The sequence below is a fragment of the Astyanax mexicanus genome, unplaced genomic scaffold (assembly GCF_023375975.1).
Source record: "Astyanax mexicanus isolate ESR-SI-001 unplaced genomic scaffold, AstMex3_surface scaffold_31, whole genome shotgun sequence".
In the NCBI taxonomy this organism is placed as follows: Eukaryota; Metazoa; Chordata; class Actinopteri; order Characiformes; family Acestrorhamphidae; genus Astyanax; species Astyanax mexicanus.
The window spans coordinates 1035563-1055146 of record NW_026040041.1 but is presented as its reverse complement, the minus strand read 5'-3'; the positions used below and the strand labels follow the sequence as shown (position 1 = coordinate 1055146).

The following is a 19584-nucleotide window of genomic DNA, read 5'->3' as shown; positions in this document are numbered from 1 at the left end:
TTACCAGCCTTATGTGGCAAATGTCTCATTTTCAACATATAATATATGCTCTATATTCAGTTGTAAATAAAATATGGATCTATGTTTTTTTTTTTCAATCATTGTATTCTGCTTTTATTTACATTTTACACAATATCGGATTTTTTGCAGGTTGGGTTGTAAATAAGTGGTTTCCTGATTATCTAAACAGGTTACACATTATCTAGAAGAATCAGTAGTTTGAGATAAAACATTCTTTAATTTATTTTAAAAAACTTACTTAGACTCAGTAACAACACTTCTTGAGAAATAATAGAAAAAATACAAACAAGTTGTCTTGTGAAATATTATCATAAAATACAAATTTCACTGTATTTTTTGTGGTTATTATAATAGTTTTCTTTTTCTTATCATGTATGACTTTAAATGTAAAATAACAGAAATGCACAAAATCATTGAGAGAAGATTACACTTGTACAAACTGCCTAATTTACAGCTCTGGAAAAAATGAAGCGACCATATGTAATATAACAATAATTTTGCTATTTATAGGTATATGTCTGAGTAAAATAAGCATTCTATATGAATGAATATTCCATAAACTACAGACAACATTTCTCCCAAATTACAAATAAAAATATTCTCATTTAGAGCATTTATTTACAGAAAATGAGAAATGACTGAAATAACAAAAAAGATGCAGAACTTTCAGACCTCAAATAATGCAAAGAAAACAAGTTCATATTCATAAAGTATTAAGAGTTCAGAAATAATCAATATTTGGTGGAATAATCCTGGTTGGTTTTTAATCACAGTTTTTTTTTTTCATGCATCTTGGCATCATGTTCTCCTCCACCAGTCTTACACACTGCTTTTGGATAACTTTATGCTGCTTTACTCCTGGTGCAAAAATTCAAGCAGTTCAGTTTGGTGGTTTGATGGTTTGTGATCATCCATCTTCCTCTTGATTATATTCCAGAGGTTTTTAATTTGGTAAAATCAAAGAAACTCATTATTTTTAAGTGGTTCCCTACAATTTTTTAGAGCTGTAATTATGACCTGATTTTTGAGTGTAAAAAATCTAATGGGAGAAAAAACAGTTCATACAGAAGAATAAAAGATGATCCAACATTACAGTCAATTGTGCCTCATATTTATCGTATTATATAATGTATTATTTATGTTATCATTATTCTTTTATAGATTGGTAATAGCATTTGCAGTATTTTGCTATTCCAAGTTCTAGCTGAGCCTCAGGGATCACGTGTTTCCAGGTGTAGTTCCTCCTCCAGTCCAGGTGGAGGTGCTGCTTCTCTAAATATAATAAACTGTAGAAGAAGAAGATGTGAGTCCGCAGTGTTTTATAGAGAAACAGGAGCTGATCTGCTGCAGGTAAAGAACTCTACTACACTTTTACTCACTGTTTACTCTCACTTTACTCCTCACTCTCTCTCTGATGGAGGAGATTTGGAGAAAATTAAGATACAAAATTATATGAGAAACACACAGAAACAGCCTTTATTCAGACCAATCTGTGGAAGCTAATGCTAGCTGATCTGTTATTTGGGGTAAATTTATCTTATTAAAACTCCTTAAGCTCCTTCCACAATATTTCCATTGGATTACTTTATTTTTCTTGATCCATTTCTTGGTAGAATTAAGTCTAAGGGATTTTACCAAATGTAAAACCTCTGGAATATAATCAAGAGGAAGATGGATGATCACAAACCATCAAACCACCAAACTGAACTGCTTGAATTTTTGCACCAGGAGTAAAGCAGCATAAAGTTATCCAAAAGCAGTGTGTAAGACTGGTGGAGGAGAACATGATGCCAAGATGCATGAAAAAAAAAACTGTGATTAAAAACCAACCAGGATTATTCCACCAAATATTGATTATTTCTGAACTCTTAAAACTTTATGAATATGAACTTGTTTTCTTTGTATTATTTGAGGTCTGAAAGCTCTGCATCTTTTTTGTTATTTCAGTCATTTCTCATTTTCTGTAAATAAATGCTCTAAATGAGAATATTTTTATTTGTAATTTGGGAGAAATGTTGTCTGTAGTTTATAGAATAAAACAACAATGTTCATTTTACTCAAACATAAACCTATAAATAGCACAATCAGAGAAACTGATTCAGAAACTGAAGTGAAATCTTAATTTCATCCAGAGCTGTATATTATGCATTTATCTGAAGTTTGGTTTTTACATTTATGTTTTGATAATTTTATTATTTGTACAATTGTTATTGTAATTTTCTCTGATTGATTTTGTGCATTTCTGTTTATTTTACATTTGTAGTCATTCATGATAAGAAAAAGAAAACTATTATAATACCCCCAAAAATTACAGAAAAAAAAAAATTTATGATAATATTCCACAAGACAGCCTGTTTGTATTTTTTCTATTTTTTTTTATGCAGTGTTGTTATTGAAAGGGTAAGTTTTTAAAAATATGCTGAAGAATATGTTTTATCTACTACTTGTGCTTGAACTTTTGATTCTTCTAGATAATTTGTAACATGTTTAGATAATCAGGAAACCACTGATTTGCAACCCAACCTGCAAAAAATTGGATGTTGTTTAAAATAAATATAAATAAAAGCAGAATCCAATGACTGGAAAACCCCATAGATCCATATTTGATTCACAACTGAACAGATAACATACATTAAAAGTGAGACATTTTAAACAAAAATAGAATTAGAATAAAATATATATACATATATATAATTAAAATAAAACTTGGTTTAATTGATAAGAAATTAAAATCAAAAGAAGATACGATTAAGACAACAAAATTTAGTTAAGGTTAAGCTAAAACTAACTTTTACATACTACAATAAAAAATACAAATAAATAATAATAAAAGAAAATCAAATAAGTTAAAAAGCAATAATACAAAACTATTAAAATTCATAAAATAAGGAAAGAAATAAAAAGGAAATAAAAAGTTAAATAAATAAGACAAATAAGAATAAACAAGATTAAGTAAAACATGTTCCCTGATCTTTATATAAAACAGTTCCACCTCAAAAATTTGACCTTTTTTTTTCTTTCTCTCTTTTTTTTTTTTTACAGGAGCAGCAGAAGGACCTCCTCCTTTCTTTCCACAGGTGGAGGTGAGCTCTACTCAGCAGGATAAAAGCAGATAAGTGTTCGTCTTCGTGAAGACGCTCAGGTCAGTGTTTGAAATGCTTGTGACTCAAGCAGAGTATTGTTTATTAATATGTTATAGTGCCTCCAATCAGTCTAGATGTTTCGTCTTTGCCAAAGCATTTCTGAAATTAAGCTGTATGACAGAAATGTATTATTTCTAATGCTACGTTCACATTACAAGCTACATTGCTCAAATCAGATTTTTTGCTCAGATCAGATTTGTCTTATCTTGACGGTTCACATTCACTGTAAATGTAAGTGATCTGTATCTGTGTGTAATGTGAACGAATCTGTTTCTGAATCGTCTCACATGCTGCACATTGATACCTGAGGACAGGCGGTTTGCTTTTGCTGTTTTTGCAGCTATAGCTGTACAGCTGCACCAAGAGATGCAGTGTGGGTATGAGAGAGAAGCACATAGCGTTAATGCGTAAAAGCATAAAAAAAACGCATGAATTCGCATTTGATCGTTCACATTCATGTTGCATGTCTGTAGATCGGATACGTATCTGATTTAGGACCACGTATAAAAGTGATTCAAATCTGATTTGAAAAAAAAATCGGATTTTGCACGTTCTCTCAGCCCTGAAAAAATCTGATCTGAGCCATATTGAGCAAAAAAATCAGATTTGAGTCACTTCAGCCTGGTAATGTGAACGTAACTAAAGTGACTAAAATCTGTTTAAAAAAAATCTGATTAGGCACGTTCACACATCCATGAAAAAATCACATCTGAGCCACATTGAGCAAAAAAATCAGATTTGAGTCACTTCAGTGCCCTGCCCTTATAATTAATTTAAATATATTGATTCAGCTATGCCTGTAGTTTTTGAGACTTATATTAATTTTATTTGTTTCTTCTCCAGAACAGAAAAACAAGCTCCTGAAGTCTTCTGCTGCTTCTAGAGATTACCTTCACAAACACCTTGGCAAAACTCCACCAGGAGGGATTTTTCACAATGCTCACAATACTGAAATCAGAGGAGATTAAATGTGAGGACCTTGAGGTTGCAGGTTCTAGTAATCAGGAAACTGTTTACAGCAATGAATCTTTTTACACAGGAGAGAAACCATTTTCCTGCACGGATTGTGGGAAGAGTTTTACACAAAAGGGTAATCTCCAAAGACACCAACGAATTCATACCGGAGAGAAACCGTATCAGTGCTCAGAGTGCGAAAAAAGTTTTAGGGTACAGAGTGTTCTCCATAAACATCAGCGCATTCACACTGGAGAGAAACCGTATGAGTGTTCAGAATGTGGACTTAATTTTAGAGAACAGTCTCACCTCCGAAAACACCAGCGTGTTCACACCGGAGAGAAACCGTATAACTGTTCAGAGTGCGGGAAGAGTTTTAATCAACAGAGCAATCTCCAAATACACCAACGAGTTCACACTGGAGAGAAACCGTATCAGTGCTCTGAATGTGGAATAAGCTTTGTAACTCGGAACGTGCTCAAATCACACCAACGAATTCATACCGGAGAGAGACCGTATCACTGTTCAGTGTGCGGTATGAGTTTTAGAGAGAATGGTACCCTCCAAACACACCAACGTATTCATACCGGAGAGAAACCGTATCAGTGCTCAGAGTGTGGAAAGAGTTTTAATCAGCTGTGTAATCTCCGAAAACACCAGCGCATTCACACTGGCGAAAAACCCTATCAATGCTTGGAGTGTGGATCGAGTTTTGGAACACAGTATATGCTCCAAACACACCAGCGTATTCATACCGGAGAGAGACCATATAGCTGCTCAGTGTGCGGTATGAGTTTTAGAGAGAATGGTACCCTCCAAACACACCAACGTATTCATACCGGAGAGAAACCGTTTCAGTGCTCAGAGTGTGGAAAGAGTTTTAATGACAGGGGTAATCTCCGAAAACACCAGCGCATTCACACTGGAGAGAAACCGTTTCAATGCTTGGATTGTGGGAAGAGTTTTAATCATAAAGGTAATCTCCGGGAACACCAGCGTGTTCACACTGGAGAGAAACCGTATCAGTGCCCTGAGTGTGGAAAGACTTTTCGACGTTCAAATATTAAGGACCACGAATGCATTAAAAGCGAATTAGAAACTAGTGCAAGTCTACCTGCAACTGAAGTCGACCTGTAGCCTCTTAAATCTCTAATCCGATTCACTCATCAGGTTCTTGAACAGTTCCCATCATGCCAAAGAGACCACAACTTAAGCTTCTAAAGCGTAGCACTTCAAGGTTTCCTCCTGAAGTTGACTTGACTCAGTGTGGCTCAGATCTGATTTTTTCATGGCTGTGTGAACATGCCAAATCCGATTTTTTCACAACACATTTGAGTCACTTTTATATGTGGTCCTAAATCAGATACATATCCGATCCATGGCATTGCTACATGAATGTGAATGGTCAAATCTTAATACACGCATCTTTTTGCTCATACGCATTAGCATTAGCGCTACGTGCTTCTGTCTCGTACCCACACATCTCATGGTGCAGCTGTGCAGCTATAGCTGCAAAAACAGCAAAAGCAAACCACCTGTCCTTTTTTCAGCTCCTCGACCTGAGCATAAACTTCAGACCAGCTGTTTAAAAGAAGGATAAGTTTTGGAAAAATAAACATACCCAGAAAAATGTGGAATTTTGTCTACGATTCATTGTGTTTCCGTTTATGGATGGAGAAAATCTATATTGAGTAAACAAAAAAAACATCAACTCTGTTTATGATTCAGTAATTTTGCCCTAAACAGTCTAGCTCTTGGGATCTGACACACATTTTATTTTTAAAGATTGCGTGTCAACATTTTGTCCGATTCATTTTAGACCCACTATAATCAATTTTTATAATAGTTTTATTTGATATTTGGTTTTGTTGTCCATGTTTGGACTGATGTTTTAAAAATCATATTGTCATGAAAAGTCATGAAAAAAATAAACGAAATGTATTAGTGCTCAATGCTCATATATATTTAAAAATATACCGTTATATGTATTAGTTTATTAGTACTGTATACTTTACCAGCCTTCTGTTGCCTCTGTTTCATCATTAAGTTGAAGTTTAAAAGTAATTAATATTCTTTATGAATGTTTTTTCAACATCTGCTCTATGTTCTGTATTCTGTTATGAATAAAATCTGTATCTATGAGGTTTTCCAATTATTGTATTATCCTTTTATTTAAATTTATTTACACAATGTCCCAATCTTTTAGAATTGGGGTTGTAAACTAGTGGTTTCCTGATTACCTAAACAGGTTATTTAGTCTAGAAAGATCAAAAGTACCAGGACAAGTAGTGGAGGAAACATATTTTTCCAGAGTTTTGTCCAATTCTTTGTCCAATTAGCCTTCAAGTCACATAACCCGTATCCCTAAAAATTTAGCAGCAACTCTGCATGAGAAATAAAGTAAGAGTCATGTGAGAAAAATACAAACATACAAAAAGTTGTGCAGAGGAATTATCATAATATACAATTGTCACTGTAATTGCTGGGGAATATATTAGTTAGTTTGTTGGGGTTTTTTTTCTTCATTTTATAGGTTAGATGTTAGGTGTGGCCGTTTATTATGTAATTTAAACAAAGTATGCATGACAGAGAGATTAATAAATAACTAAAAAAAGAAAAGAAAACAAAGTAAATCCCAAACTTCATATAACTGCAGTAATATAATTATGAACTGCTTTTTCAACACAGTGCACACCCAAGACAAAATTATAAAGTATTGCTGGCAGTGTACCCTCATACAGCTCCGGAAAACAATAAGAGACCTTTTAAAAATTTTCAGTTTCTTTGATTTTACCAAAGTGAAAACCTCTGGAATATAATAAAGAGGAAGATGGATGATCACAAGCCATCAAACCACCAAACTGAACTGCTTGAATTTTTACACCAGGAGTAAAGCAGCATAAAGTTATCCAAAAGCAGTGTGTAAGACTGGTGGAGGAGAACATGATGCCAAGATGCATGAAAAAAACTTATTCCACCAAATATTGATTTCTGAACTCTTAAAACTTTATGAATATGAACTTGTTTTCTTTGCATTATTTGAGGTCTGAAAGCTCTGCATCTTTTTTGTTATTTCAGCCATTTCTCATTTTCTGTAAATAAATGCTCTAAATGAGAATATTTTTATTTGGAATTTGGGAGAAATGTTGTCTGTAGTTTATAGAATAAAACAACAATGTTCATTTTACTCAAACATAAACCTATAAATAGCAGAATCAGAGAAAGTGATTCAGAAACTGAAGTGATATTTTTTCCAGAGCTGTATTAAGTTCTCCTCCAGTCCAGGTGGAGGTGCTGGTTGTAGAGCTGTGGTTGTATAAAGATAATAAAGAGTAGAAGAAGATCTGAGTCCGCAGTGTCTTATAGAGAAACAGGATCTGATCTGCTGCAGGTAAAGAACTCTACTACACTTTTACTCACTGTTTACTCTCACTTCGCTACCGACTCTCTCTCTCTGATGGAGGAGAAATGCTGTATATTTAAAAAGTAAGATGTAAAATAAGTGAATAATATGAGCTAACAGCAGTAGCCCTGCTGGTTTAATCAGTAGGGAATGTTTGGTGGAACTTGTTCTTCTTTACTTTGTTTAAAAGAAATCGTTTTTAGTTCATTAGTGGTACATGGATTTGCAGTTTACAGTTAGAACTCTTCAGTCCAGGTCCTAAAGGGCCAGTACTCTGCACTGTATACTGTAATAATTTTTATGATTTTCGGTTATAAATCACTGGTTGTTTAGATCCACAATTTCAGTTAAATATACCATATAGCAGTGCAACACAGTGATATTTAAGAAGTGAAATGTTTGAGAAGTTTAAAGGATTTACAGAAAGCGTGCAATAATTACTTAAATTAAATCATGAACAGCCTGTTTTAAATCCCACCACAGATTTTCAATAATATTCAGGTCTGGGGACTGAGATGATCATTCCATAACGTTGTACTTGTTCTTCTGCATGAATGCATTGCTGGGATGTTTCTTTAACATTTTTTCAATATATATTTTTCCAAATAATCAATTAATCTGATTTATAAAGAAAAATCATGAAAATGATCAAGGGTGCCCAAACTTTCCTTCCCCAGTAACATTACCTAGTTTGCTGCAAAACTTAGTTCTGTCTTTGGTAACATAGCTAACTCGCCGCTAACTTTAGTATGTTAGCAAGTTCACCGCTAATGTAAGCTAGCCAGTAAAAACGTAGCAATAATACTTGTATACTTGAGTTCATTACGAATGTGGATGTTTTACTAGTGACAATTGTAGTGAAAATGTCTAAGTTGTTTTTTAAACCTATTATTATTAATTATTAACCTATTATTATTTTAATATTAAATATTTAAAAAAGTAAAAAAAAAATCTATATAAGAGAGAACACAATTCATGTACAGTAACTTACACAAGAGGCTAAAAGGTGGTATACACGCATTTATTTTAAAAATGTTAAACAAACGGGGTTAAAGTTTTATATTGTTTGTCACATTTCAATTTAAGAAAAATGCTATTTTCCTTTGTTTCTTTTTTCATTTTCACACCATATATCACATTTTTGGTGCAGCTGAGTAAAAATCGGTAACCAGTGATTCCTTAAGTTTTCCCAAATATCAGATTTTACACTTCCTAATTACCTAAATGTTTTCTTTAAAAAATTGTTTTACAAAAAAATCTTGTTAAAAATGTTTGGATGGAAAATAATGTTAAATAAACTGGTTTAGGTATGTCTTATTATTTAAAACTAGAGTAATGTTAACCTTTTTAAAATGGCCTAAAATTATTTTTGCCTCTTTTTTCCCTCAGAATGGATTGACAGCTTCAAGACATGCGCTGCTCCTAGTGCCAACTTTCTTGCAGAGGTTTTTTGCAGGATTTGTGGCATTTTTGCCAATGCCACAACTAGCGACACCCAGAGGGAATTTTCACAATGCAGAAATCAGAGGAGATAAAATGTGAGGATCTTGGTATCAGAAGCTCCAGTATGCAACACACATCTCATGATGATGTTCACAGCAACACCTCTATTAGACAGACAGAAAAAAAGGAGTGTGGCAATTCACTTCTTCAACAACAACTCATTCACACTACAGGGAAACCGTACGATTGCTCAGAGTGTGGGAAGACCTTTAGTCTCAAAGGTAATCTTAAAAAACACCAACGAATTCACACTGGAGAGAAACCTTATCAGTGCTCCGAATGTGGGAAGAGTTTTATACAAAAGTGTAATCTGCAAACACATCAGCGCATTCACACTGGAGAGAAACCGTTTCATTGCTCAGAGTGTGGAAAGAGTTTTCGAGAACAAAGTGTTCTCCGCAAACACCGGTGCATTCACACTGGAAAGAAACCGTATCACTGCTCGGAATGTGGGAAAAGTTTCATTCAACAAGATCATCTCCTGAAACACCAACGCATTCACACTGGGGAGAAACCGTATCAGTGCTCAGAGTGTGGAAAGAGTTTTAGAGTAAACAGTTATCTCCAAATACATCAGCGCATTCACAATGGAGAGAAACCGTATCAGTGCTCAGAATGCGGGAAAAGTTTCAATCAGCAAGGTAATCTCCAGAAACACCAGCTCATTCACACTGGAGAGAAACCGTATCACTGCACAGAGTGTGGACGCAGTTTTGTAGCAAAATATATGCTCCTAGCACACCAGAGCATTCACACAGGAGAGAAACTGTATCAGTGCTCAGAGTGTGGAAAAGGGTTTAATCACAGCGGTAATCTTCGAAAACACCAGAGCATTCATACAGGAGAAAAACCGTATCAGTGCCCAGAGTGTGGGAGGAGTTTCAGACAAAAAGTGAATCTCCAAACACATCAGCGCATTCACACCGGGAACAAACCGTATCACTGCTCAGAATGTGAGAAGAGTTTTAGAGAAAAGAGTGCTCTTGTAAAACACCAACGCATTCACACTGGAAAAAAACCCTATTACTGTTCAGAGTGTGGGATGAGTTTTAGAAACCTGTCTCAGCTCCAAACACATCAACGCATTCACACTGGAGAGAAACCGTATACCTGCATAGAGTGTGGGAAGAGTTTCAGAGACGGTGGAACCCTCCAAAAACACCAGCGCATTCACACTGGAGAGAAACCGTATCAGTGCTTAGAGTGCGGGAAGAGTTTTAGAGTAAACGGTAATCTCCAAATACACCAGCGCATTCACACTGGAGAGAAACCGTACCAGTGCTCAGAATGTGGGAAGAGTTTCAATCAACAAGGTAATCTCCAGAATCACCAACGCATTCACACTGGAGAGAAACCGTATCAATGCTCAGAGTGCGGTAAGTGTTTTAGAGTAAAGAGCAATCTCCAAACACATCACCGCATTCACACCGGGAAGAAACCGTATCAGTGCTCAGAATGTGGGAAGAGTTTCCGAAACAGTGGAATACTCCAAAAACACCAGCTGATTCACACTGGAGAGAAACCATATCAGTGTTCAGAGTGCGGTAAGAGTTTTAGAGTAAACAGTAATCTCCAAATACATCAGCGCATTCACACTGGAGAGAAACCGTTTCAGTGCTCTGAATGTGAGAAGAGTTTTAGAGATCAGAGTGCTTTTGTAATACACCAACGCATTCACACTGGAGAGAAACCGTATTACTGCATAGAGTGTGGAAAGAGTTTTAGAGACGGCGGTACCCTCCAAAAACACCAGCGCATTCACACTGGAGTGAAACCGTATTTTTGTTTAGAGTGCGGGAAGAGTTTTATACAAAAGGGAAGTCTCCAAATACACCAACGCATTCACACTGGAGACAAACCGCATCAGTGCCCAGAGTGCAGAAAGAGTTTTATCACAAGGTATAAGCTCAGAAGACACCAGAACATTCACACTGGAGAGAAACCGTATCACTGTTCAGAGTGCGGAAAGAGTTTTATACAAAAGGGAAATCTCCAAACACACCAGCGAATTCACACTGGGGAAAAACCGTATCACTGCTCAGAGTGCGGAAAGAGTTTTAGGGAACAGAGTGCTTTCGACAAACACCAACGCATTCACACTGGAGAGAAACCGTATCAGTGCTCTGAATGCGGGAAGAGTTTTAGACAAAAGGGTAATCTCCGAGCACACAAGAAAATTCACACTGAAGAAAAACCGTTTCAGTGCTCAGAGTGTGGGAAGAGTTTCAGAGTAAACAGTAATCTTCAAATACATCTGCGCATTCACACTGGAGAGAAACCGTTTCAGTGCTCAGAATGTGGGAAGAGTTTCAATCAACAAGGTAATCTCCATAATCACCAACGCATTCACACTGGAGAGAAACCGCATCAGTGCTCAGAGTGCGGTAAGAGTTTTAGAGAACAGAGTGCTCTCATAAAACACCAGCGCATTCACACTGGAGAGAAACCATATCAGTGCTCAGAGTGTGGAAAGAGTTTTAGAGATGGTGGAACCCTCCAAAAACACCAGTGCATTCACACCGGAAATAAACTGTATCAGTGCTCAGAATGTGAGAAGAGTTTTAGACAACAGAGTGCTCTCCTAAAACACCAACACATTCACACTGGAGTGAAACCGTATTTTTGTTCAGAGTGCGGGAAGAGTTTTAACCAAAAGGGAAATCTCCAAACACATCAGCGCATTCACACTGGAGAGAAACCGTATCTGTGTTCGGAGTGTGGAAAGAGTTTTATTACAAGTTCTAAACTCAGAAGACACCAGAACATTCACACGGGAGAGAAAACTTATTTTTGTTCAGAGTGTGGGAAAGGTTTTAATCATAAGGGAAACCTCCAAGATCACCAGCGCATTCACACTGGAGAGAAACCGTATCGTTGCTCCGATTGCGGGAAGAGTTTCAGACAAAAGGGAAATCTCCAAATACACCAGCGAATTCACACTGGAGAGAAACCGTATTACTGCTCGGAGTGTGGAAAGAGTTTTAGACAGAGTGGAACTCTCCTCAAACATCAGCGGATTCACATGGAAGAGAAATCATTTCAGTGTTCAGAGTGTGGACAGAGTTTTCCGTATGTGGATTTTGAGGGTCATAAATGCATTAAGAAGGAAGCAGAATAAACGTAGGACTACTTGGAGTCGATGTGAATTTTTTCTGTATTAAAAACCTGTCGATTTACCCATTAGAGCCTTCCTATTATGCCAACGAGCCCTGGAACTGGAATATAGTGAAATAGAGTCTGAATATTTCCATGTGCAAACAATCTCTGATTATGCTAAAAGCTTCTGAAAAATATATGGACATCTGTGGACAATTTTCATATCATGCAATTAAATCATGTATGTAAAAGAAAACATTATATACTGAATATTAAGCTCAATTCCACTAAATATGTTGTATTTGATGTTAAATGAAAAGTAAATTGTATGACCTTGCTTTGGATGAAAATTATACCATTTGATCTCTGAATGAGTTCTAAATGAGTATATTCTTCAAGAAATTATAATATTCTGTTCTGTTATATTGTAAATAAAATATGAATCTGTGAGATTTTCAAATTAATGCACCCTTGCTTTTATTTACAGTATACCTTATTTCTGTAGATATTGTATTATATATGTTTGCAAGATTATAGAAACAGTATAGAAATTATATTGCAGTTATAATTAGGATTTTCAGTAACGTTTCCTATTTTTGTAAAGCTTGAGGAGAATTCCTTAAGATATGGGCATAATACCTGGCAATAAATAAATAAGATGCTTTTGTTTCAGAAGACAGTATATCTATTCTCTATCTATACAAGCTATACACTGAAGACTCTTAAGTTATATCCAGGTATTTTTTCCTATAGTCTTAAAATCTCAAAGTCTCCAAGGTGAATGCAGAGGTCAACATTAGCACAGATCCCTTTTAGTTTAAATATGGGCAGAAAAGATGTACAGATGATGCATCCTGATAAATCCACAACTTATGCTTGTTTATTATTTTTGGATTTCAGCTCTGCTAAAAAAAAAAAAGTACATTTTTAAATCTATTTTTATCTATTATTAACTGCTATTTTAAAATGATTATTATAATGTAGTTATTATTTTCTTTGTCATGTTTTTGTAAATGCGCAGCTACATTAAAAATGAGGGTTGGCCTCAATGTACTTCCGAGTAAAAATAAAGGTTGATTGATTGATTTTTTATTATATAATGATACTGCCAAACTATCATGTTACAAATACAAGAACAAATTGTATTTTTTAAGTTGTCACAATAAATACAAGCAAACAATTTAGTTAATTAATGTATCATGTATTAAGTACAGTTTTATTTTTCCAAGTTCTTACGCAAAAAAATACAATTACAAAACAAGCTGCTAGCATGTCGTCCAATTGAAATAAGTTTTGCAACATTTTGCTTCATAGGTCTCTGCTTTTTAACAGTTAAGGATCATACAATTTTAAATCTACCACGTGTTTATGGGTTTAGTTTTTTTTGTGTTTGTTGAAGCAATTTTGGATACCTGAATAATTATTCATCAAGGTGCAGTAATGGAGGTATTATTAGCCATGCATCAGTGTGGATGTAAAATATATGCAATTTATAATGAGTTTAACAATGTGCACATTAGATGGTCATATGTGTACTGCTATAACTGTAACATTGTTATATTTTTGAACAACGTTATTAATATATAATTGATATCTAGTTAAAAAAAACAGATAACAACACAATCACATCATCTGTTAAATAATGTTTTTGACAGTTTTACCTTAGTGACTGTCTCTTTTTTGATCATTTTTTTTAAAAGTTTCCCTGGATACAATCTTTTAAAAGTTCCGTGTCATCAGAGAAAATTATCTACGATAAAAATTTACAAATTCTCACGTTAAAACACAAGTACAGATGTACATATTTTATTTTTTAATTTGACACATTATAAATACAAGTACAAATTGTAGTTTACAAAACTTTTAACGATTTAAATCTACAAGTGCTCCAGTTTTGCAGCATTTTGCTCCACAGGTCTCTGCTCTCTGAACAGGTAATAATGTTAACTATTAGTCTTTGGACCAGTTTGAGTATCAGATTATCAGAGATAAATAAATATTAATATATTTATATCAGTTTTATTACTTGTTGACCAGTAATTTAAATAGGGCCAGTAATGTGTGAATAAGATGCTGTCATTGAAGAAACCAGTAGTTTGCTTAATCCTTTCACACCTGGAGAAGACTCTAATATTCTATATTCTAATTTTTCTATAAAATCAATATATATTAAATAAAACTGATGAATTAAAATGTATATATATATTTTATTTCCATTGCATTGGAAGCCTATAGTTTAGTTTTTATATTGAGCTTTTTATTTCAGTAACCATAACCAACAAATCAATGGCTTTAGTACTACTGTTTCTCCAGTGTTTTTGCAGTGGGCGGGGCCAAATTATTTTTTCTTTGATGTATAAACTTGTTCATTGGCTGGTTCATAGTCTATTCTGATGGGAAACAGCTCCCAAACAGAAATGTTTGACTGCATGTTCAAATAATTGATATTTATGACAAAAAGAATCACTCCTGTTACTGGCACTCACTCCTGTTGCTTTTTATGTTTTGAGTAACAGGACTGAAAGTGAAATGAGTTTTAGCAAAACATGAAAAATAGCTAAATGAACACATGAGTACATTCTAACGATTTCCCAAAATTTGTATTTTACAAATAAACAAAAAAGATCTAAGAATTGATTTAGGTAACAGGACTGAGTGTTGAGATTGAGCTCCTCAGTCATCGTTACAATAAAATCAAATATACAGAAAAAAACTAATGAGGGAACTTAATTATGGTCTTCCCATGATCTTCAGAACAACCAGCTGATGTCACTTCCTGTTGTAGTATGTTCTAGATATACAGTAACAGGACTGAGTGAAACACATTTAAGTATTTTTAACTTAAATATTATGGACTTAACAAAAATATAATATAAAATATAATATATATAAAAAATATATATTATAAAGCACAGATAGGATTGAGTCACACAATCATGCAAAACAAAAAACATCGCTAAAGGATTTTAATAATTATATTTCATGGTAAATGGAGAGTGGGGACAGGAAACAAATGCTATTTTTCCAGTGTTCTAAGTAGTTTTTATTGACGTTTTTATTTACATATCATACTTTTGCAATTAGGTCAATGTACAAGACACTATAATTAATTTTGTGCACACATTTATACATGTAACTTAAAAATAAATGGCCCTTAAAAATAAATAAAATACATGATGCATATTGTAATGGATGCAGGGTCTGAAAGGGTTAAAGTTCTGAATAGTGATATCATGCATTCTCTCCTGTATAAAGGCACTGATGTCATTGTGAATTCGGTTTCTCTCCAGTGTGAACGATCTGGTGTCTCTGAAGATGACTCTGTTGCGTAAAACTCCTCCCACACTCTAAACACCGATACGGTTTCTCTCCAGTGTGAATGCGCTGATGCCGTTGTAGATTACTCTGTATATTAAAACTCTGTCCACACTCTGAGCAATAATACGGTTTCTCTCCAGTGTGAATTAGCCGGTGTACCTTTAGATTTCTCTGTTGGGTAAAACTCTTTCCACAATCTGAGCACTGATGCGGTTTCTCTCCAGTGTGAATGCGCTGGTGTATTGTGAGATAACTGTGTTGGCTAAAAAGCTTCCCGCAGTATGAGCACTGATGCGGTTTCTCTCCGGTGTGAACGCGCTGGTGTGTTTGGAAATGACCCAGTTGATTAAACCCTTTCCCACACTCTGAGCAATGATACGGTTTTATTCCAGTGTGAACGCTCATGTGCACTCTTAGATCGTTTAACCTGATAAAACTTTGTTCACATGCGGAGCAGTGATACGGTTTCTCTCCGGTGTGAATTCGCTGGTGATTTCGGAGATCGTTCTGTCTGGTAAATCTCTGTCCGCACTCTGAGCATTCATGCGGTTTCTCCCCAGTGTGAATTCGCTGATGAACTTTGAGGGCAGTCCTGTCTCTAAAACTGTTTCCACACACTGAGCAGTGAAACTGTTTTTCTCCAGTGTGAATGAGCTGGTGTGTTTGGAGGATGCTATTCTCTCTAAAAGTCATCCCGCACTCTGAGCAATAATACGGTTTCTCTCCGGTGTGAATGCGCCGGTGTCGTTGGAGATTGCTGAGTGCAGTAAAACTCTTTCCACATTCTATACACTGAAAGGGTTTCAGTCCAGTGTGAACGATCTGGTGTCTTTGGAGATGACTCTGTGCAGTAAAGCTCTTTTCGCAGTCTGAGCATTTGTGAATTCTCTCTTTTTTGCATTCGTTTTGCGTTTGTCTGTGAGATGAATCGGTTCGAGCGCTGGGGCTGATGGACTCCATACTCTTCATATCCATATTTCCACTTGTTTCCATTTGTTTTTGAGATCATAGAAGTAAATCTGAATTTTTGGACTTGCAACAGGAGGACATTTCTTTCTGGAGGAGAAAAAAGAAACAATAAAATAAAAAATTTAAATGCAAATTAACGACACGTTGACCGCATTTACACCTGGTCACTTCACGAGACTGGTATCTGGATTAGGGGTGAGAATCACAGGGAATCTCAAGAAAACAATATCACACTCTTACCATCGATAACCATGATATCACAATACTGTCAATCTGCAATACTCAACGTATCATAAGACAATTCTCTACTATACTTAATGGGATCTGTGCGACTTAAGATAATAAAATACCGCTAAATAAACAAATACTAGGAATTATGGATTTATTGGTGTTTAAGTTTCACACAATTTAACAACCAATATTCTTCACCGCAGGTTTATTAACCCTATTCATTTGATTATAGCACCACCATGTGGAGTACTGAAGCAGTAGTTTGTTTCCCACTAAAGTTAGTATGTTAGCTAGCTCGCCACTAAATTTGGTATGCTAGCTAACTCGTCACTACTATTAGCTAGCTCTACGCTAACTTTAGTTCTCTCCCCAGTAAAGTTAGCTAGCTCTCTGCTAACCTTAATTCTTTCCCCATTAAGATTAGCTTGCTCTCTGCTAATATTAGTATGTTAGCTAACTGTCTGCTAACCTTAGTTCTCTCCCCAGTAAGGTTAGCTAGCTCTCTGCTAATGTTAGTATGTTAGCTAGCTCTCCGCTAACCTTAGTTCTCTCCCCGGTAAGGTTAGCTAGCTCTCTGCTAATATTAGTATGTTAGCTAACTGTCTGCTAAACTTATTTACCCCCCCGGTAGTGTTAGCTAGCTTTCCACTAACCTTAGTTCTTTCCCCGGTAACATTAGCTAGCCCTCTGCTAATATTAGTATGTTAGCTAACTGTCTGCTAACCCTAGTTCTCGCCCAGATAAGGTTAGCTAGCTCTCTGCATAATATTAGTATGTTAGCTAGCTGTCTGCTAACTCTAGTTCTTGCCCAGATAAGGTTAGCTAACTCTCTGCTAATATTAGTATGTTAGCTAGCTGTCTGCTTAACTTATTTATCTTCCCGAAACCATTAGCTAGGTCGCTGCTAACCTTAGTTCTCTACCTGTTATCGTTTGCTAGCTTGTTGCTAACCTTAGTTCTCTACCTGTTAATGTTAGTTAGCAAGCTCGCTGCTAACCTCCCACTAAAGATAGTATGTTAGCTAACTCGCTAAAGTTAGCTAGCTCTAGCTTAGCAAGAGGTAATCATAAGACTAGATTTTACTTTTAATTAAAAATTTCCATTTAAAATATAGTTTTGTTCAGGCCTTGGCTTAATCCCTGTTTGGAAAACCAACACAAACCTCTGCAGTTCCAGATTCTAATTTTTGCAATAGGCTGCTGTTTGTGAATACTTTAATTATTCAATAAAAACAAGGATTTATATAAAGTGACTTAAGCTATAAAACATGGCTAAACTGTTATAGAACAAGCTAACAAAATCCTAGTGGCCAAATTGAAAAAAACTGGATCATTTTAACAAAATGAGTGTTTAAAAACACACAAAACAAATCCAATAATACTGAAAAAGACATTTGGAAAGGATGAATAAAATACAATTTCTTCACTTTCTCAGATCAGTCTTAACAAAGACTACTTGTTTTAGCTTATATATTTATTTAGATTATTTTTATTTTACCTCTTATAATACAGATTTTCTCCTCCATCAGAGTGAGGAGTAAAGTGAGAGTAAACAGTGAGTAAAAGTGTAGTAGAGATCTTTACCTGCAGCAGATCAGATCCTGTTTAGATAATAATGGTGAATCTGTTGATTGCAGCTCTTCTCTCTCCGTTATTCTTCTCTGTACTTCAGTCTGTGAGCAGGAAAATCACGAGATGCGTTTCTGCCACCTTCTGGACTTTATCCTGAATACACCCAGATAACACACTGCACCAGCCGCCATATTGGATGGGTCTCCCACGCGCCCCCAGTGCATTAATCAGTACTGAGGAAGGTGTTTAATGTAACTATAATTAATCATAACTCTTCCAGTTTTTACCTGATTTTCACGTTTTGTTACAAACAGCAGAGATGTAGTAATGATACAGGATGCTGTCACACATTACAAATACCTGCTTTCATACTAAAATACTTTATATTATTATTCTCTTTAACAAAGACAGATATATGCTATGGCATATTAATAAGTATATGATTGAATTTTTTATATATATATTATATATACACTGCTCAAAAAAATAAAGGGAACACTCAAATAACACATCCTAGATCTGAATGAATGAAATATTCTCATTGAATACTTTGTTCTGTACAAAGTTGAATGTGCTGACAACAAAATCACACAAAAATCATCAATGGAAATCAAATTTATTAACCAATGGAGGCCTGGATTTGGAGCCACACACAAAATTAAAGTGAAAAAACACACTATAGGCTGATCCAACTTTAATGTAATGTCCTTAAAACAAGTCAAAATGAGGCTCAGTATTGTGTGTGGCCTCCACGTGCCTGTATGACCTCCCTACAACGCCTGGGCATGCTCCTGATGAGGTGGCGGATGGTCTCCTGAGGGATCTCCTCCCAGACCTGGACTAAAGCATCCGCCAACTCCTGGACAGTCTGTGGTGCAACGTGACGTTGGTGGATGGAGCGAGACATGATGTCCCAGATGTGCTCAATCGGATTCAGGTCTGGGGAACGGGCGGGCCAGTCCATAGCTTCAATGCCTTCATCTTGCAGGAACTGCTGACACACTCCAGCCACATGAGGTCTAGCATTGTCCTGCATTAGGAGGAACCCAGGGCCAACCGCACCAGCATATGGTCTCACAAGGGGTCTGAGGATCTCATCTCGGTACCAAAGGCAGTCAGGCTACCTCTGGTGAGCACATGGAGGGCTGTGCGGCCCTCCAAAGAAATGCCACCCCACACCATTACTGACCCACTGCCAAACCGGTCATGCTGAAGGATGTTGCAGGCAGCAGACCGCTCTCCACGGCGTCTCCAGACTCTGTCACGTCTGTCATGTGCTCAGTGTGAACCTGCTTTCATCTGTGAAGAGCACAAGGCGCCAGTGGCGAATTTGCCAATCCTGGTGTTCTCTGGCAAATGCCAAGCGTCCTGCACG

General features: G+C 35.9%; 2 protein-coding genes across 13 annotated transcripts in view; one reads left to right on the top strand and one right to left on the bottom strand.

Moving 5' to 3' along the window:
• Positions 1 to 12490, top strand: part of LOC125788909 (zinc finger protein 729-like) — a 90891-nt gene extending 78401 nt beyond the window's left edge. For 10 of the 12 annotated variants that reach the window (XM_049472840.1, XM_049472846.1, XM_049472843.1 and 7 more), the window contains exon 2: positions 8911 to 12490. In XM_049472840.1, the coding sequence (XP_049328797.1) occupies positions 9035 to 12142 (3108 nt within the window). In that variant the 5' untranslated portion in view covers positions 8911 to 9034 and the 3' untranslated portion in view covers positions 12143 to 12490. Of the gene's footprint in view, positions 1 to 1328; positions 1372 to 7434; positions 7510 to 8910 lie in introns of those variants that run through there. The other 2 variants (XM_049472849.1, XM_049472839.1) reach the window with 2 other exon arrangements.
• Positions 12491 to 15058: 2568 nt separating this feature from the next.
• LOC103033704 (zinc finger protein 239) lies at positions 15059 to 18577 on the bottom strand. Its single transcript, XM_049472869.1, has 2 exons — positions 18222 to 18577; positions 15059 to 16494 (listed from the first exon to the last, which is right to left on the bottom strand). The coding sequence occupies exon 2, from the start codon at positions 16429 to 16431 to the stop codon at positions 15385 to 15387; it is 1047 nt and encodes a 348-aa protein (XP_049328826.1). The 5' UTR covers positions 16432 to 16494; positions 18222 to 18577; the 3' UTR covers positions 15059 to 15384.
• Between the last annotated feature and the right edge of the window lie 1007 nt (positions 18578 to 19584).